Source organism: Cupressus sempervirens, chromosome 9, assembly GCF_028749045.1.
Source record: "Cupressus sempervirens isolate cs-2001-9-10 chromosome 9, ASM2874904v1, whole genome shotgun sequence".
NCBI lineage: Eukaryota > Viridiplantae > Streptophyta > Pinopsida > Cupressales > Cupressaceae > Cupressus > Cupressus sempervirens.
In genome coordinates, this window is record NC_143126.1 from 10,392,324 (window position 1) to 10,419,288 (window position 26,965).

Here is a 26,965-nt window from a genome sequence, read left to right on the forward strand (position 1 = left end):
GCCCAATCAGAATCAGAATATCATGAAGGTTGATGTTGACTCGATCATATTTGATTCTCATGCCAATAGTACCTTTTAGATATCTCAAAATATATTTAATGGCATGTAGATGTATCTTCTTTGGTGCACACAAACTAACTCAAGGTGTTAGTTGCATAATATATGTCAGGAAGAGTATTCACCAAATACATTAAAGATTCAATGATCTTCCTGTAGTAAGTAGAATCTGTAGGTTCTGATTTGATCATGTCCTCCTTCAACTTGTGTAGATTGACTTCCATAGGAGTAGAAGCTAGTTTACATTCGATCATTCCAAATTTTGTTAACATATCAACTATATATTTTTCTTGATTCAGAAAAATGTAGTTACCTTTTTGCCAGACTTCTAATCCAAGGAAGTAGTGTAGAACACCTAAATCCTTCATATCAAACTCTATTATGAGTTCTTGTTTGCATTCCTTTATGAGATGTTCTTCACTTGTTATCAATAAGTCATCAACAGATAACACAAGAACAATCATATCATCACCATTTATTTTGAAGTATAAGTTAGGGTTAGCTTCATTTTTAGAATATATTAACTTCATTAGATAGTTGTTTATCCTTTCATACTGCACTCCAGGAGCCTATTTGAGACCATATAGTGCTTTCTATAATTTACAAACGTGAGTTTTGCTGTCATGAGTGCAGAATCCTTCTAGTTGCTCGATAAAAACTTCTTCAATTTTGCCATTTAGGAATGTTGTTTTGACATCCATTTGATGAACTTTCCATCCTTTGGATGCAGCGATAGACAAGATGATTCTAACTAAAGTGTATCTAGCAACTGGTGCAAATGTTTCTTCATAATCGATGCCTTCTTTCTGTCAGAAACCCTGTGCTACAAATCTAGCTTTGTACTTTTCAATGTTGTCATCAGATGCATGCTTAATTTTAAACAACCATTTATAAGAAACAACTGATTTGTTTTTTTAGGCCTCGGTACAACATCTCATACATCATTTTTTAGTATGGAATTATATTCTTCAATCATTGTTTCTTTCCAAGATTGACTTGATAGTGCTTCTTTAACATTTGAAGGTTTTGTTCTTATAAGTTCAGTTAATAATGCAACATAACATGACTGATTTCTTGTTCTTTTACTTTCTTAAATCACTTCATTAGGTTCAACCTGATTTTCTTCTATCATTTTTCGAGCCCAAAGTGACCTCTTTTTATTGTTGATATTTTCAAAATCTTCATGATTAGATGTAGTGGTAGAAGATCATTCAATACCATTCTCCCTCTCAATTTCTACTTGGTGATTTTCATCTACTTCAAGAATAGATTCAGTAATAGATTCATCACTGTTTCTTGAAATATTAAAGGCGATATCTTCTTCAAATTTCACATCTCTACTAATCTCAATTGTTCTTTGACCTGGAATAAAGACCCTATAGCCTTTGGTTGTTTCACTATATTTAATGAGTATCCCCTTCTTTCTGGATGGTTCTAGTTTTGTTCTTTTCTATTTAGGAATGCGGATATAAACAGGACATCCAAATATTCTTAGATGACTTAAATCTGGTTTAATACCCATAAATACTTCTTCAAGAGTGATGTTCGCTAATACTGAGTGTGGACATCTGTTTTGAATGTAGACTACAGTGTTAGATGTTCCAGCCCAGAAGGAAGTATGAAGATTTTGATCGTGCATCATTGCTTTAGTTGACTCAACAATTGATCTATTTTTACGTTCTGCAACTCCATTCTGTAAAGGATTATATGGTACAGAAAACTCCCTCTTAATCCCAACAGCAATGCAAAAGTTTTTAAAAGTTTCAGAGATGTATTCACCTCTATTGTTTGACCTTAGTATTTTTATTTTCTATCCTGACTGATTTTCAGCTAGGGCTTTGAATTCTTTGAATTTTGATAATACTTCAGTTGATTCTTACTGTTTTAGAAAGTAGATCCAAGTTCTTCTAGAGTAGCATCAATAAAAGTTACATAAAAGAGGCACTCGTTAAGAGAAGGTATAGACATACCCGTTAAGAGAAGGTATAGACATAGGGCCGCAAAGGTCAGTGTGAATTAGTTCAAGAATGGATTTTGATTTGTGAACACTTTTAGGAAATGATTGCTTTGTGTTTTTACCTAGGGCACATCCTTTGCAAATGCTTAGGTGATCAGTTTTGAGACTAGGTAAACCTTTTACAATTTTTTTTATAGATGATAATGCACGATAGTGAAGGTGACCTAGCCTTCTATTCCAAATTTCGGTAGAGTTTGATGTTTCAAGACTTGAAGCTAAGTTTTGATTGTTACACAGTTTATACAAACTTCCGTCTCTGAATCCAATAGAAATGGCTTTCTTGATATTAGAGTTCTTTGGCCAAGATAAAACCTTGTCCTCTTGAAAAGTGATTCTGAACCCTTGATCAACAAGACCAGAAATAGAGACTAGATTTCTTTATATTCCAGGTACATATAAAAGATTTTTGAGTTGGAGAGTAATTCCTGAATTTAGGTAAATTGAACAGGAGCCAATAAATTTGATAGGATGCATGGAGTTATCTCCAATGGTAACTTCTTCTGAGGAGTGTTTCGAGAACGTTTCAAATTTGTTTCTAAAATCGATGATGTGTCGAGATGCTCCACTGTCTATGATCCAAGCGTTCTTGTTTGAGTTTAATTCACTTGAAAGAGCTAAATAAAATGCATAGTTTTCTTTTTCTTCTTTCTCTACTTACTCTTCTTTGATTTCTACTAGAGCTGCTTGAATTCTCTTTCATTCAGGGAAGAAGTTATGAGAGTTTCCAATTTTATCACATTTGAAACATCTAACTTTGGACCAATCACATTTCTTATATGATTTGTCAATTTCCCTCCTATTATGTTTGAATTTTCTTTTCTTGTTTGAATTTGCATGAAGAACTTGAATGTCTCCCTCTTGATTTATACTTAGTCCTCTTGAGACTAATCTTGATTCTTCTTGTGTGCATTCATTTTTTAGTAATTCAAATTTAGGAAGCTCGGGTAAAGAGCTTAGGCCTTAAATAAATGTTTCCCAAGATAGAGGAAGTCCTCTTAATGCTACCATGCTAAGTTCTTTGTCATCAACTCAATTTTCCATTGTTGCAAGTTGATCTTTTAACTCAGAAATCCTTAGAAAGTAGGATGTAATAGATTCTCCATTTTTCATCTTTATATATGGTAGATCTTGTTTTAGAGTTAACAATCTACTAGTATTGTTGATTTCAAATGTATCTTTGATAGTAGAGAACATTTCAAACACAGTCTTGAGACTGGATATGGATGGAAGAATATGATCTTTTACAGAATCTATTAAAATTTTCATTGCTTTTTTATTGTGTCTTTTCCATGTTACTTTCTCTAGATCATTTTCAGGTATGGATATGTTTGTTTCTATATACTCCTCTAATTCCATTTCTCTTAATATTATCATGACTTGAATTTTCCGTGATGAAAAATTTGATGCTCCCTCAAGCCTATCCCCTAGCCTTACATGATTCACCATTTTGATTTAAGAATATAATTTAAATTTGTTAAATCTGAGACTTTAGATTTTAATTATGAGTAATAGATTTTCTTATCAGAATGGCTCTGATACCATGTTAGTTTTAGTCATCTCTGATAGATAAAACTATTACTGCAAATATAGACTATAATTGATATCCTTACTTGAACAATGGCAGAATCAGAGATGCACAGTCTGTTCTCTCAAGTGATTGCTGAGTCTTTAACTTTAGTGCTAAGGATTGCTGAAAATATACTGTCTTATAATGGAGATTGCTGTGAGAACATGTAAATTGCCTTCAATAAATAATGTCAAGAGTTATCTTGCAAAATGAATGTGCAAATCGTTGGGACTGTAATGCCTTAGATTGATTATCTTTCCCATCAATCTGCACTTATATTTATACATGTGAAAGGTCATGCCCCTGTAGAGTCATGACTCTATATGGCCTTTGGCTACGTAGGGTCATGCCTCTACGGAGGCATAACTAACCAACAATTTAGTTAAGATAAACAATACAATACAACAGATTATGTGATCAGCAGTAAAACACAAGACCCCCGATAATATACACATTATAATGTCTGCCAATAATAAACACATTACAATGTCTGCCGATAATATTATGATAATCATCCAAACATATGTTATGACAACTATCCAACCATATGTATATATATATATATATATATATATATATATATATATATATATATATATATATAAGCATACATCTGATGAATAGAATTCACATAACATAGTTTTATCATTACTTCTATTGATGTTATACATCAACATCCATCACTGTATTTCCTGGCTCGGATCTAGCAAATCGGAGCATCATTATTGTTTACAAGTTATACAATTTCTGCAATATATTCATGTTCAAACTACATTCATATATATTATTTGTGTATTGGCAAGTGTGTATTCGACCATCCATATTGTTTCCAACATCAACATGACCATACGTTACTAGTTTTTCACTATCTCCAACTTGCTACCATACGGCCAAATTGTTATCACCCACACATCGTACGACTAGTCTATTGTATGGCCGATCTATCCTCATCCCCATACATCATACGGCCAGTATACCGTGCAGTCAGTTCATCCTCACCCCATACACCGTATGGCCAATATACAGTGCGGCTAATCTGGATCCCACCTAGAACACCATATGAAGCTAACACTGTATGGACATCTACACCTGTGCACCGTACAGTCACTTGGATTGGTGGCTAGCAATGTCGGAAAGGGAGCAATCACCAGATTCATACACTGGCAGTCCAACTACGAGAGTGAAGCTGACAACGGAATATTACATTCATGACATGGCTTAACAGCCTCCTATGTTGTATAAGACTAGGAGTTGTATCGAGCATTGACACGTCGATCTTTCAGTGTAACGACAACCCTAGCTTGTAACAAGTGGTATCAAAGCTTGGTCATAGGTTTGAATCTCCTTGGGTAACGTTGGGGGGATTGTTGGACTAACCTTCAACGTTCCCCTTCGAGATTCCTGACATGGCTAAACTGCCTCTTGTGTTCTATAAGTCTAGTGGTTGTATCAAGCATTGACAAGTCGATCTTGTAGTGCAACGACAACCATAACTTGTAATAGTTTCTATGTTTTGTATAAATATTTTAGTATTGACTACAACAACTATGATGCAATACAAGGCAGGTGTATCCCAAAGGAGATGACCAAGCCCCCAACAAATAACCACACAACGGAAGTATAACAATAACACAGAGATTTTGATCCAAAACAATGCCAATTCTCATAATAAAATCAAAAGATTTACATCCAACATGCCTAGCTGTAAGGCCTTATGGGTTATGGCCAAATACAATGAGATTGCAACAGCAGTCTGCAAGACCTCACAAGATTCAAACTCTAGCTAGCCCAAACCCACAATCTGGTAGAAACCCCAAGAAGAATCTAAACTTGTGCTCGCAAGCCACCAAGCAACCTTCTTCTTTCCAAAGCCCACACTTAGCTACTATCTCTATTAAACTTCGCTCTTCTCAGCTATTCCATCTTCTCCATGCTAAACAAATTGACTCAAGACATCACAAGACCCTCTACTTATACTAAACCAAGCAACAAGTTGGCTTAGCAAGTTACAATAAATAAACTCTCAAGCTACAAGTCGACTTGGCAACAGACATTAGATAAATGAAATAACTAAATAGTTAGGACAAGCCTTAAGTTTACAATAGAAAACTAACTCATATGACAACATAAGAGTATGCGTCCTTAGGCATAGGTCCATGTATCATCCAACAATCCAAATCCAAGAGTGCATAAGCCAAATCCACAAATAGAAGCTCGTGGAAACAATCTCCAAGGTCTGCCAGTAAATCAGGAACATGTTACCAGCAACCACCAAATAGGCTTTAACTTCAACACGATAACTCTATTCGTTATGCACACAAAGCAAAAGGTCCACCAATATGTCTTGAACAAAATACTAGCCGCACGAAACATTGATCCACAAAAACGAGCTCGATGCTCCTGCATATAGGATTGTTGACAACCCCAGGATGCTCCTACATCAGACACCCCAAGTGTGAAGAAAAGATGTTCTTAACAGTTGGAAGAACATCTTTCTAATTCAGCACATAAACCCCAAATTGATTCATGTACATGTCCTCCATATTATGCACTTGTACACTCTTTCCTTTGTTCCACTGCTGTAAATCTTTTCCTTCACCAGACAACTGTTTACTTGGCTTTTGTACATCTTTCCTCAGTGTACCACAAGTCTGCCTTCCATGTTGATCTCTAACCCTTTGAGAATTCTTCAACTCCACTCAGTTACCAAAACTCTAGTTCCTCCTACCAAGCTCTACATTCTACAAAGGAATCAAGGAATGCTTCATGCCACCCTTCTCAACAATAAACACATTCTTGACACAATCATGCACTGCCCTACAATCATACTGCTAAGGTCTCCCAAGTAATATGTGACAACTAATCGTGTCCACAATATCACACAACACTTGATCCACATATTGCCCAATCTGAAAATTAACAAGGCATTGCTCCCTCACTTCCAAAGCATGTTCATCTTGCAACCAACCAATCCTATAAGGACAAGGATGTCTCACTCTCTTCCAACCAAGCTTCTAAACCATCTCCTCTGCAACTAGGTTATCAGTACTACCACCATACATAATCACATTCTAGCAGTTAACTCCAGACTTACGAGTCCTGAACAAATTCCTCCTTTGACAAGGTTCCAACACCTTCTTACCAAGAAACACTTGTCGAAACAGCAAGTTGTTCTCCTCCTACTTGGGCTCTTTCACTAAATCCACATTCTCATGTACCACAACAGCTCTTCTATCACTGACCTTCTGGGAACATTGAAAAGATCTATGTCCTTCCTCCCCACATCTATAATAAGTACCCTTAAATGCACCTCTACCCGTTCTTCCCTTTTGTTCAACAGATTTTGGTTCATCTCCAGCAATCTGTTTATCCTTCAACTACTTCTTCTTCCCTCGGGATTTACCTTGATGTCTTCTCTTCAACTTATCTTCTACCCTCACAGCATATTGATAAGCATCCTCAACTGAATCAATCTTCAACATACCATTCTCATCCTGAATATTGAATCTGAAACCAATAATATATCTAGCCAATTTTTCCTTAGAAATTTTTGTATGCCTAGATCGAATTGTTAACTTGTAAAACTCCTGAATATAATCCTCCATAGTCATATCGTTCTACTTCAAACTCTGCAATCTCTTAAGCAACTCAAGTTCATAATTATCAGGAATGAACTTAGCCTTCAATTTCATAACAATCAATCTCCACCTAGTGATCTTTATTTCACCTTCCTCTTCTCTATCTCTTTGTGATTCTTTCCACCAAAAAGCAGCATATCCTTTTCGTTTAGTCTGTGCCAACCTCACTCTAAGAGGATCTCCAATATCCTCTAACTCAAAGTAGTCTTCCAACTCACCAATCCAATCAATCAGATCTTCAGGATTCAAAGTACCTTAGAAATTAGAAGCATCCATCTTATGATTCAACTTCAACTGAGTTCTAGATTTATCCAACCGACCAATTTTGTCTTCCACACGTCTCTCCATCCTATCATCTTTGTCTTCACCATTGGATCCAGCAACCTCAAAGTCTTTAGCACCTTCTTCATTACAATCTTCTGTACCCACATTCCTTGGTACACCAACTACAGCCCTCATGATCTCAGCAACAATGTCATTCTTCATCAGCTCCATCTCAAATCTGAAATCCACCTTAACCTTCTTTGAAATCTTAGTCTCCACAGCATCACAGAGATCTGCAATCGCCCTAGGGTCCAATCTTCTTGGAGGCATCCTCTAAGATCTGCAAAAACCCAAGGCAACAAATCCACAAGATCAACCAGCTCTGATACCACTTGATGCAATACAAGGCAGTTGTATCTCAAAGGAGATGACGTAACCCGCAGCAAATAACCACACAATGGAAGTATAACAATAAAACAAAGTTTTTGATCCAAAATAATGCCAATTCTCATAATAAAATCAAAAGATTTAAATTCAACATGCCTAGCTGTAAGGCCTTTCGGGTTATGGCCAAGTACAATGCGATTACAGTAACAGTTCTGCAAGACAATGCAAGATCCAAAATCTAGCTAGCCCAAACCCAGAATCTAGTAGAAACCCCAAGAAGAATCTAGACTTGTGCTCGCAAGCCACCAAGCAACCTTCTCATTTCCCAAGCCCACACTTAGCTACTAGCTCTACTAAACTTCACTCTTCTCAGCTACTCCATCTTCTCCATGCTGAATGAATTGAATCAAGACATCACAAGACCCTCTACTTATACTAAACCAAGCCACAAGTCGGCTTGGCAACAGACATTAAATACATGAAATAACTAAATACTTAAGACAAGCCCAGAGTTTACAATGCAAAACTAACTCATATGACAAAATTAGGTCCACGTGTCATCCAATGACCCAAATCCAAGAACGCATAAGCCAAATCCCATAGAGAGAAGCTCGTGGAAAAAATCTCCAAGGTCTGCCAGTAAATTAGGACATGCTGCCAACAGCCACCAAAAAGGCTCTAACTTCAACACAATAACTCCAATCGTTATATGCACAAAGGAAAAGGTCCACCAATATGTCTCGAACATAATACTAACCACACAAACCATAGATCCACAAATCTGAGCTCAATGCTCCTGCATACAGTATTTCTGACTACCCCAGGATTTTTCTGACCACACATTTTAGTTTGCATATTTTGGAGCTTCCATCGCAGCTTGAGACTACTGCACACTTTGTTACAAAATTTAGGGCTTACTTGTCCAGCTAGGAGCCACCATGCCTCTGTAATGTCCCTGCTTAGAGAGTCGGATAACTTTCCTTAATTTCACATTCTTGTACTTGTTAACCTTGTGATTTGTTCTATGTAATGAATAGATGGCTGAAGTGAATATGATAGTTGTTGAAATGACTCTTGATCATTGACTATAACCAAGGCTATTTATATGGTGGCTGGATTATCTCCTCTTTCAGATTCGATGTTGATTGGATTATATTAACTTTCAATTAGACTCGTCCAAACATCAATGTGTAAAGATCACTGTTTTCTAACCTTCCCTCTTTCCTGACTTGAACCTTTTTGTGGGAGTCAATCTTGTTTACTGATTAGATGCTCATCTCTGCAGAATTAAAACCTCTGACATCCTTCTGAATGCACTCAAGAATCACAAATTGACCACATCTATATTGCCAATCTTCGTAAATCAGATATTGAAAACCATACCCTATATGTATATTTCACAAACTATGTACGTGCAAAATAGGTCTGGGTTTTTCTGCCACCTCTTCAATGTTATCGATGCCAAGATACATATATTTCTTTGGCTGCTGATTACCCACCGAAACATTATCATCTCCTTGATCTTTATTGTTCTTCCCCTTATTCATTTCTTTCCTCAAATACTAAGTGTCTTTCTCCAATATATTTACTGCACATGTTTGATTGAAGTGGACCTGCAAGTCGCTCAGACGGTGTTATTCAGACTTGATCTCTTTTATAGTCATAACCTTTTAAATGCTATTAATATTGTATTCACTAATCCTTTATTCCAATGGCATTTTGTCTATACTCGTTCCTTCTTATTCGATGTCAATTGGGGTTTGTGCCTGTACCTTTTTGCCGGTTTGCAGATGCCTTCTTTTATCATTTGGTCTCTGCCTTGCTTTACCCTGTCAGAGCTTTAATCTTTCAATGTTTATTGTCTACAATGTTAATGGTTTTGACGTTTCTGATTACTGTTTGTAATCAATTTACAGTGGGAAGCCCTTATTTCCTGTAGTGATCGAAATACAGATAAGAATACAAAAGAACTAATCTACCCTCCTCCGATGTGATGCTCCAGCATGGTTCCCCATTTGACGCTGAGTCTTATATCCACGAACTTCGATGATCTGTTGCTGCAACGATCCTCCTTAACACTGATTATAATGTATCTTGGATGATTCGCTACTGAAAATCTCCTTATGCCCTTCTACGTCAGTCTGAAGTCTTCTTCCCACGGTAGTTGGAGAGTCCTCTCTTTTCCGTCTTGGTAAGGCTAAAGAATAGACATATATCCCCCCTCCTTATTTAGTTCTAAGGTTTCTTATATCATGCATGTAATGAGACATGACCCTTAATTGTTTTGTTTAGACACGACTATTGCAGATTATGACATAATTTTTTATATTTATATTTATTAGATTTATATTATTTATCTTTATTTTGATATTATTTATTATACATGATAGATTATTATTTCTCATTTATCATCTGATATATATTGCATGTAAATGTTATTATTTAAAATATATCAATCATATTCGACATATATATATATATATATTATTAATGAATATTCTATTGACCATTGATATTTATTTATTATTGATTTTAATATATTATATCTTTATTGCATTTATGGTATATTCTATTCTATTAAAATTTCTATTATACTTTATTTATTTATTTTATTATTATTTTGTTGTCATTTATTATTTAATTCTATTGAAGGAAAAATGGGGGACATGACAGCATCATATTTCAGTTTGAGGTTGACTACTGCACTACAGGGCACAAATGTTCTACATTTCAGAATTAAAAAGTGATATTATACTTTAATTAGAAAACATATGGAAATGATTAAGAGCTTTAAAAAAATCAATGTAGAAGATTTTTTTTTAACTCTTTGTGCTTTGCAGTTCAAGTGTTAAGTTTTGCCCAGAAATAAACATAAACAGCAATAAGGAAGAACAAAATTAGATACAAGAGACACAAGATTATCCTAGGAAAACCTTTCCAGTTGAAGAGAAAAATCCAGCCACACCACAAAAATCTCTTTTATTGATCATTAAAATGTGTTTTTGGTGTACCATGTTTTTTCCTTGATACAATATATACAAAGTATACAAAGACTCTTAAACAACTGAAGGTCTCTTCGATTTCAAAATACATAACTCTTTGTATTTCCATATGCATGCCTCTTTGCATGACACATGTTTCTAAATATTACCTCAAATATTATTACAAATGTCTTCTTCAGCTAAAGATGACCATAATGGCCATAACAGTCATACTTTTATTTCATAAAATCAGAGATAAAGATCTCTGTCACAGTTGCAATCTTCAACACTCCCTCTTAGCAAGAGAGATATATTTAGTATGGTAGTCACACATAGCTACAACCAAAGATGTTAATGATAAATTCTCATCACGTAGTTTCTCATGTTATCTCAGCATGACATAATTCATCATAGTAACATAAAATGGAGTCATACACATGACTTCCACCATGCTCATCGCAAAGGGTGAAACGAGGATTTTCACCTCAAACTTCTCCTAGAGAAGTGCAACTCCACCGTACCTTAGCAGAGAGGGTGAAACCAAGGGCTTTCACTAAATTTATCAGTCATGGATTCTCTCAACATGACAATAAAACATGTAACTTATTAATATTCAGCAAAAAAAACATGGAATCACTCAACATGAAAGGCCTACAAGGATCACAATCACCCTACATTACGGACTCTCTCAGCCTGTTCTTGTCGTGGAATCTCTCAACATGACATCCAACTCCCATCACAGAATCTCTCAACGTAATGACATCATGAAGACTCTGTACATGATGTTCACTATCATTTCACTCATAAGTGAAAGAGTTATCATAGTTGTCCTTACGACTTTATTAATTTCACATGAATAAGAACTCATAATCAACAAGAATGAAAATCACAGCTAAGACTTGTTTCCAACAAGAGTCTCAAATTCTACAATACCTAACTTGTCATAGAGAAAGAACTCGTTAAAAAAAAGTATAAGAATGGCGAGGATTCCGTAGAAACTCCCCCTCAACAGGAAGAACTTTGATCATCACAAGAAGACAGCAGATGAAACCTTCCTCTGAAGCTAAAACATCTCCCTTTGATTATGTATTATTAAAGCTACATCGTCATCTCATTGCTCCTTGTTGCGCCCTACAACTAAGAGAGATAAATAAAATCAATCTATCATAAAGAGATATATATATAGATAAATACTAAAAAGTAAACACTATTTCCAGTTCAATAGAGTACTTATCTCTTTGGCATAGACTTCCATGTAGGCTCAAAGATAATGTCAAAAATAAATTGCAAGAAGACACCGTGCAACTTGCAAATATGTCATCAAGAGGTATATTCCTTTTGTTGCATAGCTTGAATATATTTCTTCATATAGTTCAAATTTCTTGCAGCCTTTGCTTCAAAGATCAACCTAGGAATTCTACCATGAGTAAGATCTCTACAAACTTTGAAGGAAATATATGGATAGTTGAACAGTTTCACCAGATTATCAGAAGATAGTAGATCGCCATTGTCCATGATTTTAATAATGAAAGTGCACTCGCAACAAATATCACAAGTTGACTTTCCTTATCTTACTGAGATTGTAATGCCCTTCTCGTGCCTTCTGCTTCACTGTCATTCTCATAGTATCATCATCGGTTAACCTTAAAACCATTTGCGGAATACTAGACATGGCTAAGGAGAAAACTCAAAGTAACAGCTCCAACTAGCCAATCTCAACAAAAACTCCAACTTGCAAGTTTCCCGACTCCTCTTCCAATCCAAACAAGTCTCTAGCCAATACTTGCAACAGAAAATTCACCTATACCGTGAGCATACAAAATTTAACCTTCATCAAATTCTCAACATGGGACCAATACAAACTACAACTCCGGAGATTTTCTTAGACACAGTTGCTATAGCAATCTACACTCTTCCCCCTTTACTTTCTAATGAAAGCATACATAGACAATCTGAATTATCTTGGATCCATGCTCGATGCTACAAGAACATAGGCAGATAAATAGGTACTCAAAACAAATTATGACAGAAAGAAACGCGATATGCCTAAAGACAACTTTGATAAAGATAGCTATGTAGAGCAATCGCCTCCCACATCCTATATCGTGCATGATCGTCTTCCCTAAAGAAGCACCCAAGAATATGAGATGACAAAAAAACTGTCGACAAAGACCTCCATGTAACCAGATTGCTCTTTAGAGGAACGCTTCTTGAGATGAATATATGTCATGATTGTTCGTATAGTTGAGTCATTATCATTGTCTTTTACTAGACCTTATAAATATTACTTTGTAAATCAACTCCAAAATCATGGAGATGTCCCTTTCATCTGATCCTCAACTCGAGTGTTGAGCTAAAAAAGCTCCAAACAAACACTATCCTTACCTCAAATACAAATCAAAAAATGTCATTATTGCAATCTATGATTGATGCTACAAGAAGTAAAGAGTCTCCATCATGGACAAATAAGAGACAACGGTTAAAAAGGTAACCGACAACATCAAAACAATTATGAAAGTAGTGATAACATCTAGAAGAAGCTATTACAGATAACAAGCATGAGCCGCATCAATTTTAGTAGGATTGTCGGAGTAGATTTAAACTCTTCTTCATTGTTTCTCGGAGCAAAAATTGATAATTTGTATTCTCCTCTTTGAAATAAGTCAGCCACAAACTCTCATGGTTGTCGTATTAGTAAGGCGATGACTCAGAAAATAAAAACCCCAACCAAATGATGACTGCCAAAATGTATGCACAGATTTTCCTTTCATAGCTAGATCATCACTCCAGTTGACAACAACTTGCTAGATTGGAATCTTTCCTTAGCATCCCACGATGCCATAATATTCTCAGGACCACAAACTCCAATGTTGTCAAAACTATCAAATGGAGGGAATTTCATCCCTTGAGCTTGAAAGAACACAAACCATAATACAAAACTCGATCTCTCATCTCCTCAAGCGACTATCCTATCCTTCCAAATATCTGAGAGCACGAGAATACTAGGCATATCCGTGATAGGCCGACAAAATAGCCCAGCATTAGCGGCAGCGATAATGAGTAAATGCCACATATTTGGAATGACAATTCTTATGCAAGACAGAAAATTCACAAATCCACATTAGCAAAAGCGACTGTGGTTGTGTACAAGTTGAATTTCTCATGAGTCAAACTAGCACTTGATGTCAATAGTGGCACACTTTCTTAGAAATGATGAGACTGCCAAAAAAAGGCATCTTTACCCTATATCTGGAGATATTGTTTAGTAGAATGACTATGAAGAGAGATGATACTAAGCAGTAGGAAGGGACGACAACAATCCCCATTACTTCACCTACATATAACCATGCCTTAGATAAGATAAGATAAGACAAAATAAGATAAATTTATTAATGTCCAAAAAAAGACCACCAAAAAGGTCCAAGGGACCGAGAGCTTACATGTAACAACCCTTTTATGGCAGTTATCTTACATGTTCATATGAAAGATATCAACGGTTATAATTAGTTAAAGTGAAATGTCATAACTAACAATTGAAGGCATAATCAAATAAAACTAATTTAAGGATTTTAAGTTTTCAATACCCTAAATTTTGAATCCGCAATCCACCTAGGGCAACATCTGCAAAAGCCAAGTTAGTCCACATATACCGATTAGGGCACAATAAGTTATACCACTGTATTGTGATAATCCAATACCATTTAGGGAAGCAAAACAACTATAACATTCCCTTTTTCCCATTGCAGTTATGGAAATAACATATAGTTAAAAGACACATTCATTTTTGTTATTCACATAAAAAAAGGATAGTTAAAACATCCATCAAGTAGGCCTATCTCAAGCATATAGATATATTTCATGTTCAATTTGGAATATCAATTGATCTAATTGTTTACAAATTACATTGAAGAGAAAAAGCTGATTTCATTGAAGGGAATAACTAATTCAACAATATTAATAAATCTAACACATCTTCAACTTGTAATTTCAAATATCATAAAAGTAAAATACCCGTTACCAAAAGATATTGAATGCAGATCATATCTCTGTCCTATGCATGCCTTGGCATTTGGTGGAGAGGAGAAGCATTGTCAGGGGCTTAACCTCCCAACCGCGGACCCTTATATATCCCTACACAATCTCAACCAAGAAAGGCCCTCCCTACCCAAAATTGGGCTTAGGACCACCACTATACATCCACTAGGCACCCTGGTGTTAGAGTATCAACCCACCGCTCAACTAGACAACAAGATCTAAGACATTGGACTATCATGAGCTGACTCAATTTAAATTCTCTTTATTACTTGCTAATGTGTTACTGATTGTTCTTTCTATTATCATGCAAGGATGTTCCTGTGGTTTAATGAATATCAATACACACCCTTCATCTCGACCATGTTGGCCTTCCTGAATGAATGTCTGAGGTGATTTGCCTTAACATTATATATTCACAGCCATGCATACTGCCCAACATGGGTTTATGGCTTCAATGAAAGATTCATAATACTTGTCTTTCATAAGAGTACAAAACATTTCATATTCACAGCCAATGCAGTGTGCCAGACCTGGGTCTATGGCTTAACAAAGATTAAAATTGCTTTGTAAATTATTTACTAGTTCTTCTTGAGAGTGCTATCCCTTATCTCAAAGGCATATGAAAAATACTTTTGTAATACCTAGTAAATATTATGAAAATCGGTTTCTTGCTAATGAATCCCACCACATATAATTTGATCTCCTCCCCGCTCGGTTATGAGCAAGATCAAGATGAAGGTGGCGATGATAGTTACAATGGAAAAAAAGGAGCCATCAAATTAAGTGGCAGACATATAATATTTGATTTGGCCACCACGGTGACATAAGGCCCGATGAGAATTTTTAACAAAGTGGCCGCTCATGAAAAATAAAATAAGACTTTTGGCCAAGGATGAAAGAATAAAATATAATCTTAATATATAACATCATGGTATCTACAGATACCTATATATGTATGTACATATATACATGTACATGCATAAACCCCAACCATATATTTCTTATGTATACGTCAATATCAAGTATGTATATACGTTTTTATATATATTTAATTGGTTTAGGTATATACATACATACATTCATGTATGTACATGTGTAGATATTTAGGTATCATGGTGTCAATATGTTAGGACATGCTTATACACCAGGAGGCTCCAACCAAATAGTGTAATGTTCCTGAGCCCTACGTCACCTCTGGAGACGATCTTCTTTCGTCCGCTGCTAAAGAACTACATGGTGTTATTTCAGAAGTCGTATGGTATGCAAGTTGTAGTATGGATAGGGGGGTACTGTATGGTCACCAAGGAGGATGGAAGCCGTACAGTTGCAGAGTACAGTGGAGCAGGAGAGGATGTCGTACGGTATTGTGAATTGGACGTATCGTGTCTAGGAAGGGATTTAGGTAAACAATAATGGTCGTATGGTGGTCAACACTAGTCATACGGTGGATATGGAGGGAGTCGTACGGTATGAGAGCCAAGAAGGTTGTACGGTGGGCAGATGGAGGATGGAAGGGAAGTACGGGGGTGTATGGAAGATAGAATGAAGGTCGTACGGACAATGAGGTAGCAGTAAGGGAATGTTCGAAAGCTGCACAATTAAGGTGTCTAAGCCGGGAATGATATACCACAACTATCAATGCAATCTTGTTCATATATAAACCAGACACAATAATAGCGACTTGAATATGAATAATCCTTCAATTAATATATGCCGAAAGATGATGTTCCAATTTGTCAGATCTAAGCGAAGTGTTACAGGCAACAAAATAGGGCGAGGGTTAAATCTCATCGAAACCAGATAATCCAAATAGGGAAGGTCTTTCACTTCCAAAATGGCGAATAACAGAGAACTCCAATAGGAATTTGCAATACAAAGAAAATAATCCAAATTGCATACCTAAAAACTACCTACAAATCGTGCTTAAATACCCGTTGGGGAAAACTTTTCGAGGGTGTATAAAGATAGCCAACGGCAAGACAAACTACGAAAACACAACAAAATGGGTCTGAGATCTATTAAATCAATCGGCCCATTAACAATAGTTTGATTATTAATCTATTTTATAAGGGGGATATTACAAACAACACAATTACAAAAGTACCAACTTGTTCATAGTTCAATTTATGCATAGTGATTTTTATTATTAAGTGATATATAATTTAACTGGTTAGCTCATGGTCATCCAATGTACGCTCTTGCTTGTCTAGCCATTTCCCTTAACCATAGGGGTTCACGACTCATACCTGTTTGCCCAGAGATGGTGGTCCCCCCCATGCCCAATTCCTTTCTGGCAATGCTTCCCCCCTTCAACATGTTCCTCCAAAAAAATTCTCCACAATTATATCATATTCCTCAATATAATCACAATTACTATAACAATTTATTATTCATAAACCATCATAACGACTAACCACCAATTCACTTCCCATGATGAATAGCCAACTTTTTGAGATTTCAAGATAACAATATAATAGCATCATTACGATTAACTAACATGTCATCTTCATATGAAATTATAACGATTACCTATCTTACCATTTCACATGATCATAACTAATTTTACCTGTCTGTTGACATCACATGAAACCTTAATGACTATATGAACATTTTTAAATTGAGTCAAAAATTGGGATGTAACATTACAACCAAAGAGGAGGCCAACAATAGGAACACCAAACAGTGTCTGGGAAAGAATAACCAAAAAAGAAAAAGAACCACAGAGGCAAGGACTAGGGACCTTCCTCGGTTGAAAGAAATCCAGAACCAAAGGGTACAAAGCGGGATGACCCGGAGCCTTAGACTGTCGCTGAGAACCATAGACTATTGCTGAGAACCACTAGAGGAGTGTCGCTACCGAGTAAGACCGTTGCGGGGTCTCACTAATCTGGAGTGACAAATAATAGTGGTACTAAACGACCTTTTTACAACTTGTGTCAAAGACAAGGGTGAAAAAAGGTAGTGATTAGTTGATCGAAGGTGTGCCTCTGAGGGAATAAGAGTTGCATGGTCTCTGGAAGTAGAGTGCAAGGCCCCACTGATCCGAGTAACTGAAGAAGGTCAAGAGGGAATCGCAATCTCTGAATAGGCAATAGAAGAAATAGCAAACAATAACCAATAACCCTCGCAGATAGACAAGCTCTCTAGCAGATATGTATCTCTAACACTACTATATTGTTGATATCCAACCTAGCTCTTATACCATGTTAAGCTGCCCAGAAATAAAGATAAACCGCAATAAGGAAGAACAAGAATAGATACAAGGGACACGAGATTATACTAGGAAAACCCTTCCACTTGAAAGGAAAAACCTAGCCACAACACAAAAATACCTCTTTGATTGATCATAAAAATGTTTATTTAGTGTTCCATGCTTTTCGCTTGATACAATATATATAAAGTATAGAGAGACTCTACATTACACAATTGAAGGTATCTTCAATTTCCAAATATGAAACTCTTTGTATTTCCATATGCATGCCTCTTTGCATGACACATGTTTCTAAATATTATCTCAAGTATTATTACAAATGTCTTTGTCAGTTGAAGGTGACCATAAGGGTCATATTTTTATTTCATAAAATCAGAGATAAAGATCTCTATCACAACTACAATCTTCAACATCATGCACTGTAAAAACATCATCTATGGTATCTTGGATGTCTTGAGTTGCTATGTAGGATGAGAGCTACAATTATTAAAATAGGTGTGGTATGACCAACACATCATAAAACTTGAGTTCAGTTGCATGTGACATATTTATTATTTTATAAGCAAAACTACATAAATCAATGCCTGAATATTCAAAAGAGTGCACAAAAGTGATCAATTGAAAACCACCCATCGTATCTCAACATATTTTTATCAATCAAAATGGTGGTGGTTGTAGTCTCAATACTTTGAGTCAACACTACAGTCAATATTGAAATTTTTAATATTTCAGACATAAATAGATAAAATTTCTCAATTGTGAACTGGTCACTAGACGTATAAGCCAGGAATGTTGCTTTGAAACAAGATTTCTTCTTTTTGCATAGTTATTTCAACACAATGATCTACTCATAGCAACACTCGACATATTAAACTTTGTGATAATTGAGATTCTCTTAATCTTCTCCAATGGCACTACTCTTCTCTTCATATTTTCTCTACAAGCCAAAAAACATGTTATGTCCCTTTCAATTGGCACTATTAATTCATTAATAAACTATTTGATTCCTATAGGTTACTGTAATGTAGCCAACGAAACACCTGATTTTTCTAGCACATGTCATATACCATTGTACCTGAGGGCAAAACTCTTGAGGGAAAGTACCCGAGGGAAGCACTCAAAGGAATTCCCGAGGAAAACACCTGAGGGAAAGCACCCAACGGATGCATCCCAGGGAAAGTACACGAGGGATGCACACGAGGGAAGCACTTGAGGGAAGGACCCAAGGGAAACCACCTAAGGGAAAGGCCCCAAGGAAAGCAACTGAAAGAAACACCTGAGGGAAGCACCTAAGGAAAATACCCAAGAGAAAGCACCTGAAGGAAGCACTCGAGGGAAAGTAGCCAACGGATGCACCCAAGGGAATCCTATGAATCTGAGGGAAATCTCCCGAGGGAAGCACCCGAGGGAAACACCCAAGGGAAAGTACCTGTGGGAAAGCATCTAAGGAAAGTACCCGATGGAGGTATACGATATACCAATAGCAAACATTGGGTGTGATATGGGTGCAAGAGCATAAACCCTACAATGAGTGAGAAGAGGATATTATACAACGTGAGAGAGAGAAGGTGACCATTTGGTAGAATTGTAATGTACTTGATGGCACACCCAAGTTTTCCAACTCGTCACATACCACTATACCCAAGGGCAAAACACCCAAGAGAAGCACCTGAGGGAAACACTCGAGGGAAAGTACCCAAGGGTAAGCACCTCGGGGAAGCACCCAAGGGAAAGCACCTAAGATAAGCACCCAAGAGAAAGCACATAAGGATGTACCCACGGGAAACACTCGAGGGAAAGTACCCAAAGGATGCACTTGAGAGGAAACACCTAAGGGAAAGTACCCAAGGGAAGCACTCGAGGGAATGTATCAAGGGATGCACCAGAGGGAAGCACTTGAGGGAAACCACCCGAGGGAGGCACCCGGCAGAAGTGCCCAAGGGAAAGCACCAAGGGATGTACCCGAGGGAAACACCCAAGGGAAATTACTCGAGGGACGCACCCAAAGGGGAGCTCCTGAGGAAGAGCATCCGAGGGAAACACCCAAGGGAAGCACCTAAGGGATGCACCTAAGGGAAACACCTGGAACCCAAGGAAAACCACTCGAGGGAAACACCCAAGAGAAGTGCCTGAGGGAAGTACCTAAGAGAAACACCAGAGGGAAAGTACTCGAGGGAAAGTAGCTGAGGGAAAGTATCTGAGGGAAGTTTGTAATGTGTAGATGGAAAACATCGTGTGCAAAAGTGGGTGCAAGTGCATGGACGGTACGACGAGAGAGAAGAGGGGACCGTACAACATGAGGGACAAAAGATCATTCGATGGAATTAGCTGAGAGATCGTACAGTATGGTGAAGAGTTCGTATAGTGACCAAAACAAGTTGTACGGTGGGGAATGATGGGTGACCGTACAGGGTATATGACTGATGTTGTAGTGGTTGCAAAGACGTTGTGTTTCATTCGGTGGTTGTTTGCACACAATGGGAATGTCATACAGTCAAGTCTTTCCCTCCAGTTTTAGGTATTAGGTATATGGGTATTGCCTTTAACTCTTCAACTGAACTGGCATCTTGGAAAGTAACTTATTATTTGAGGGAATATGAGCAAATGCACAGTACAACCCTAAGTTACAAATTAACATCAAAGGAGCACCAGATTTACTTTTGCCAAAATGCCAGCGACTTGGAAATAATCCAGATTAAACAATGATAGTACTTCAGGGTATAATAGCTTCAAACGATTACAAATTTATCTCCAAATGAAGGCGATCAACAAATGTGGCACACAATAAAATATCGGAGTGATATTTCCAACGGCAAACTAGGGTGGTTATGAACCACTAAAACTCCAAACACCAAATATGGAGGATCTTTCACCTCCGAAAGGGAAAACAAGAACTCCCACTAGAATTTGCAATACAAAATATAATCCAAGACGCATACTTTCTATAACCTACAAGCCGATATAAATACCCCTTGAGATAAAATTTCAAGGGTTTCCAAAAGGTGCAACCAACTATTACAGAAAAAAAAATGGGCCGAAGAGATAGTTAAATGTTTGGGACCATACATATATAATTATTAAATTTAATTATTTAATAATATAGGGGACATTACAGCTACTAATTAAAAAGGGAATTACCAATTATCTAATCGAGGGCTTAGTGGATTAATTTAATTTTCATAATCGGGCCACTTTTATTAAATATTCCTTCTCAATAAGGGCCAAATTTTAAATTAAATGTTGGTGGGAAAGTTGTGAAAATCCAATATAAATGGAGCTCTTGGAAGAGCATTCTAGTATGGAAGATTTGGTATCTTATCTCATTTCCAGATTTGGAGTTGAATAACACTGTTAGTTTCAGTGGCTTACAACCATCCTAGTCTGCTCAACATTCCCAAATTTGTGAATTCTTCTCAAGGAGATAAAATTGCACTAAACTCAACCGACTTTGGTAGACAATGCTGTAAGCAATACCCACTTTCTAAAGGCATCGCAAAACCTTGCAGTTGATTGCAATTCATTGTATCCTAAACTTCATGGAACCGAGAGGTGTGGATCCTTGACACGGAAAGATGACTAGTACATTTGGAGATAGCAAGGCAAGGATCGGAAAATACATTAAGGGCGTAAAAGATTCATTACCAATAGTATGAGAGCCTTGTAAAGAGGAATCAGGAGCACAACAATCTTGATCACACTTAATCAGAGGATGTGGCACCAGAAAATGATGATAATGTGTTCACACGCTGCTGCAACATAAGGAGTTCGGGAGTTTCCTCATCAATCATCAGTTCCCTGTCAACACCCAGCCAATCAAGACTACCTCAAGGGTGCATCTCAATCACATTAGCATCCGGGCATCACTGTTGATATTGAGGTGTAAGGCTTATTACTGCATACTACCTGATTTATTATGAAAATCAGAGCAAATTAATGTTTGATAGCAGAGGCGGATCCCATTGTAACATCGCGGACCCTAAAAGAGATGCAATCCAAGGTGCAGCTCAATAGGACATTGTGAACTTTAGAATTATTGTGCCATTTCAAAAGCATTTAGATCAGGATATCGAACTTGGACAATACTTTGATTAGAGATCCCCTTGAGTCCTGAAGTCATCTGCATTATTTTTGCAACTCTGGACACAGAAAAAAATCATTGAAGACAAGGTGCAATTAGATTACGTTATCACCTTGTGAAATTTCTCTGCATTTGTATTCAGAATTCAATTCTAACAAAAGTACTGGAGGCAACTATATATAGAAAGGAAAAAGTTTGGTAATTTACTAATTAACGAAATGGGTCAGGCATATTCGACCAAATACCAAATACAATTGACTATAGGGGAAACGAGCCAGTTGCTGCCCATGTTTGTATTACCGCCACGTCCTACCGTTACCCACCCCTCCAATTACCGCTCATAAAATCCCCAAAAATGAAGGTAACTCTGTACTTTTAGACATCTATATCTGGTCAGATAGAGCCATTTAGTGTAGAGCAGCAGTAAGATCATAATTTTACGGCTGTTACTCAAAACTAACATAATGTATTCAAAAAGTTCTTATAGAAATATTTTCTAATCATCTCTGAGCTACAAATTTAGGTTATTTGAGAAAAAAAATAGTAAATGAAAGGCCCAATGACCAAATTATGACTACAAATAATGGAAGTGCTTACTTTCTTTACAATGAGTTCACACTGAGTCCCTTTCCCGGATGCTGGTGCCCCAGAAATCATTATTTTTAAAGGTCTCTTTTCAGCCTTTGCCTCCACTGCGACCTGAAAATGGAAACTTGAACTTAATAGCACATTTCATTCATGGTTGACTTGCTATTCGATAGCATTTGGTACCAGCACAATATATTTATACTTTTATAACCAGAATCCATATTACCTTGTTTGCCTGATAGAAGAAGATATATACAATACAATTATCATCACAATAGAAAACCCCTTCTAAATTGCCTTTGACACTACAGAATGAAATTTTCCACAAATGCACTATAGGTGTTATCATAAGCTATATTAAAATTAGACAAAAAGACAGACAAATATTTTACAATTCATTCTTAATAAATGTAAAGACAATTTTGCAAGCAAGCTAAATAAATTTTGAAGTCCTAAAAATCAAATTGACATGGAGGACAACAAAAGTTATATCTATCCAAATTCTACTTCTGCCTTACACTATTTCATAGATAACACATTCTCTTTGCCAGTAACATTGAATTAGGCATCTGACCTATGAAAGAATTATCTATTTATCTGTATGCATTGATGCTAACCTATTCACATTGTGCATATGTTACATCATTAGCAAAGACAGAGAATATATACATTTGGCCTGAAGGCCAAAAACAAAATTAGCGTCCATCTATATTGTCATTCTTGAATCAATTACAAATAAATTACTCCTTATGAAAACATTGAATAGGGCATTTCAATTTTCAACTGAAAAAACATCTGCCTATCTATCTATATTGCCATTTTGATATCTGTATCTACACCATATTTTCATTACAAGAATCATCAAATCAGGTCTTTGTTACACCATATTTTCATTATAAGAATCATCAAATCAGGTCTTTGTTCTAGAGGATGATATGAGTATTATCTATCTGACTGTCTATCTCATCATTTCTGTATATGAACATTGATTTTATACTACATGCTCCTCATAAGAAATATACAGTTAATTATTAGGCTTGAAGGACAACAGAAGTTCATACTATTATCTATTTATAAATTTATAGGCTAATGTATCATGTAGATAGTGTGTATATGTCATATCCTCATTCCAAAAGACATTGAATTAGCCTATTAGGCATCTAGCCTGAGGACAATAAAAGTTCCATCTATCTATACCATCATTTTGATAAATAGGCACTGTATGTATACAACCACCTTCTTACAGGTGAAACTGAATTATACGTAAGACTTAAAAAATGCATTATATTATTATATATTCTAAGATATTTGTATTGCCTTTCTCCTATATGCACAATGCATGCATATCACATTCTTCTTACTAGAAATATTGACATACATTTTGCATGGAAGGCTATAATAGTATTGTCTGTTGATAATGCCATTCCTATGCGTATAATGTTTGTGTGTTTGTATATATGTCAAATGTGATAAGCCAAAGAGGTGAAGGTATGAAGGTATCAATATTACATCTTTCTATACATTTGGCATGTCATTTCCCCCTGTTTTTGATGAATAAGTCTGTCTGATTCTATTACTTACAAATTATTTACATAAACACCAAATAAAGTTAGAACACAAGGTCACTTCCCAGAGTTGTGATAATCCCAAAATGAGCCTATTTTAAATTTTGAAATTCTAATAAAGATCAAAATTTCCATTATAAAAAGACAAGTTGAATATACATAATTAATTTATTCATATTGAACAATTATATTTTTTGTTTCACTTCCATACAATTACATATTTTACATATCAACTAATAAATTCAATATATATATATATAACATAATAGACAAGAATTAATAATTAAAACATCATATTAAATATTAAAAATAACTATTAATAAGAAGCTGTATATATATATATAAGAACCGACCATTGGTCACCCAACCTAAGGTCGCGACCAAGGATTGCTGCCTCTAGCAGCAGCTATAAAGGCTAAGAGCAAGATTATGACAAGAAAGGAAGAGTAAAACGGAAAAAAAGACAATACAAAGACCTGAGATATCATATTGCAGACAAACAGCGAGAACAGCTTGGACAGACAAAAGCAGACAAGGAAAGAATAAGACAAAAATAGCATTGCCAGCAAGCAGCAAAGCAAAAGACAAGAAAATTGTTAAGTCTATGCACGCCAATAGGAGCTAAATAATTCACAGACAACAAACAGCGATAAGGAGAAAAACATAGTGTAGGAGGAAAGTAAAAGAAATAGGCAGCACACTTGGCAAAGTGAGCATCCTACTCATCTCAGGAAATTAAAACCATTAAGACGTAACCAAACAATATCAATTACTGATCGCAAATTGGGGCAGAGATACTACCAGCCACCATGTTGAGAGGGGATTATAGGAAGATTACTAGAGGTGCAGAGGTAAAGTTCTTCATCAGATTATATTAAGTCATAAACAACAGTGCCATCATCAAATTATAACTCTAAGACAGAGAAACAGAGGTAAAGAAATTGCAGAACTAACGCATATCAGAGAAAGTAGAGGATTAAATAATAGTAGATATTTATTAAAGGAATACACAGCAGCAGAGTCAAAAGAGCAATCAGAAGCATGTCTTTTATATATATCAGACATAATTATGAACCATATGATAGAGCAATTATCTATCAAGAGCTGATAATCATGAGATGAGAACCTTAGAGATCAAGTAAGAATTGTAATAGGACATTAATTAGAATCTCGAGTTTCCTTAAGAGAACTCAGAGATCAGTGGGAATCCTTCATGAATGTCAAGATTCCGAAATGGAATCCAGAGAGAGATTCATTAATCCAGAGAGAGATTCATTATGAATCTCTAGAAACAATATATATATTGTAGTGTTTAATCATATGCATATGTTAGAGATCAGAGGCTTGGTCTGAGGTGGGATCTCTACCAAGCAATTATTGTTAATGATGGTGCACATTAATAGAGATCTAGAGGGCTTAGAAGTGGACTCTCAATGTGATGGTTGCCTAATCGAGAATTATTCTCACCAGAGGATTAGGTAAATCTGAGTTAGAGTATTCTCTAAGGATTAGGTGGGTTAGCATGGGAGTAGTGAATAGTTAATTTGATAGTTATTTATTTCATGATCTACTAATGCTTGCTGCAGGTTTATAGGTAGTTAATTTCATATCTATATATATATATTCTCACGTACTAACTAATTGTCACAGGTTATAAGTTCATTATTCAATCCAAGGAGTGGGGACATTACAAGAGTTCACATTGGCAATGTATTCCCTCGTTGAGTAATCAAAATAGTTCCATAATTTCAAATTTCATCCATTCAAAAATAAATTTAGTTTTATAAATAAAGAAATGGTATTTTATGTTAAACTAAAGACCCTCTCCGGTGATATTTATTAATAAGTTCAATTTGGCGAGTAAGGTGAGAAAAATGAAATATTAAAATAAATAATAAGGAAATTATTTTAGTTGCCCTAAAAGTGTCTTTAACACGATTTTTGGGGAAAAGAAGTATTTTGGGTAATATTTTTGCCATTTGGTATAATTCTTAAAACCCCAGTTGGGGAGCAGGTTACTACAGCCCTAGGACGAAAAATTTAAAAACATATGGCAAAGATTAGTTTGGGAGTGAAATATCTTATCTAGCCAATACAACGTGATTCATTCAGAGTCACAGACTGCTGAAAGGATATTGTTTGAAATTGATTCATACTGAGCAGAGCCATATATTTTCATGTTCAAGAGATTTGCAATTTACAAATTTAAAATTTATAGAAATTAATAAGAAAGGTTATACGTTTGGCCAGGTAGTTCATTATATTGTTTAACCTAAAGATAATAGTCACCATTCTCATGGAGCTTTAAATATTAACTGTTAGGCATTATTATATCTGTGGAATATTTGAGTGGATGATGGTCAAATAAATAAGTCTAGAGGAGAATGTTGCTATTGACACAATTGTGGTGCATGGATACAAGGGTGTAATGAACAAGGAAAGGCTTGAATAGGCTTGCAACAGCTATTGGATGGTTTGAAATGCATACAGACCAATCATTTCATAAAAGTTGCAGATGTTCCTGTCTAAAGATGTTTGAACAGGTGGAAATAAGGGAAAAATCGATCAAGTTTGAAA

At 36.0% G+C, this 26,965-nt stretch overlaps 1 protein-coding gene across 2 annotated transcripts in view; it reads right to left on the reverse strand.

Annotated features, from left to right (window-relative positions):
- The window catches only part of LOC149537376 (adenylate kinase family protein), a 409,112-nt gene that overhangs the window by 341,460 nt on the left and 40,687 nt on the right, over positions 1 to 26,965 (reverse strand). For both annotated transcript variants that reach the window (XM_089802873.1, XM_089802872.1), the window contains exon 2: positions 22,833 to 22,934. In XM_089802873.1, the coding sequence (XP_089658999.1) occupies positions 22,833 to 22,934 (102 nt within the window). The remainder of the gene's footprint in view (positions 1 to 22,832; positions 22,935 to 26,965) is intronic.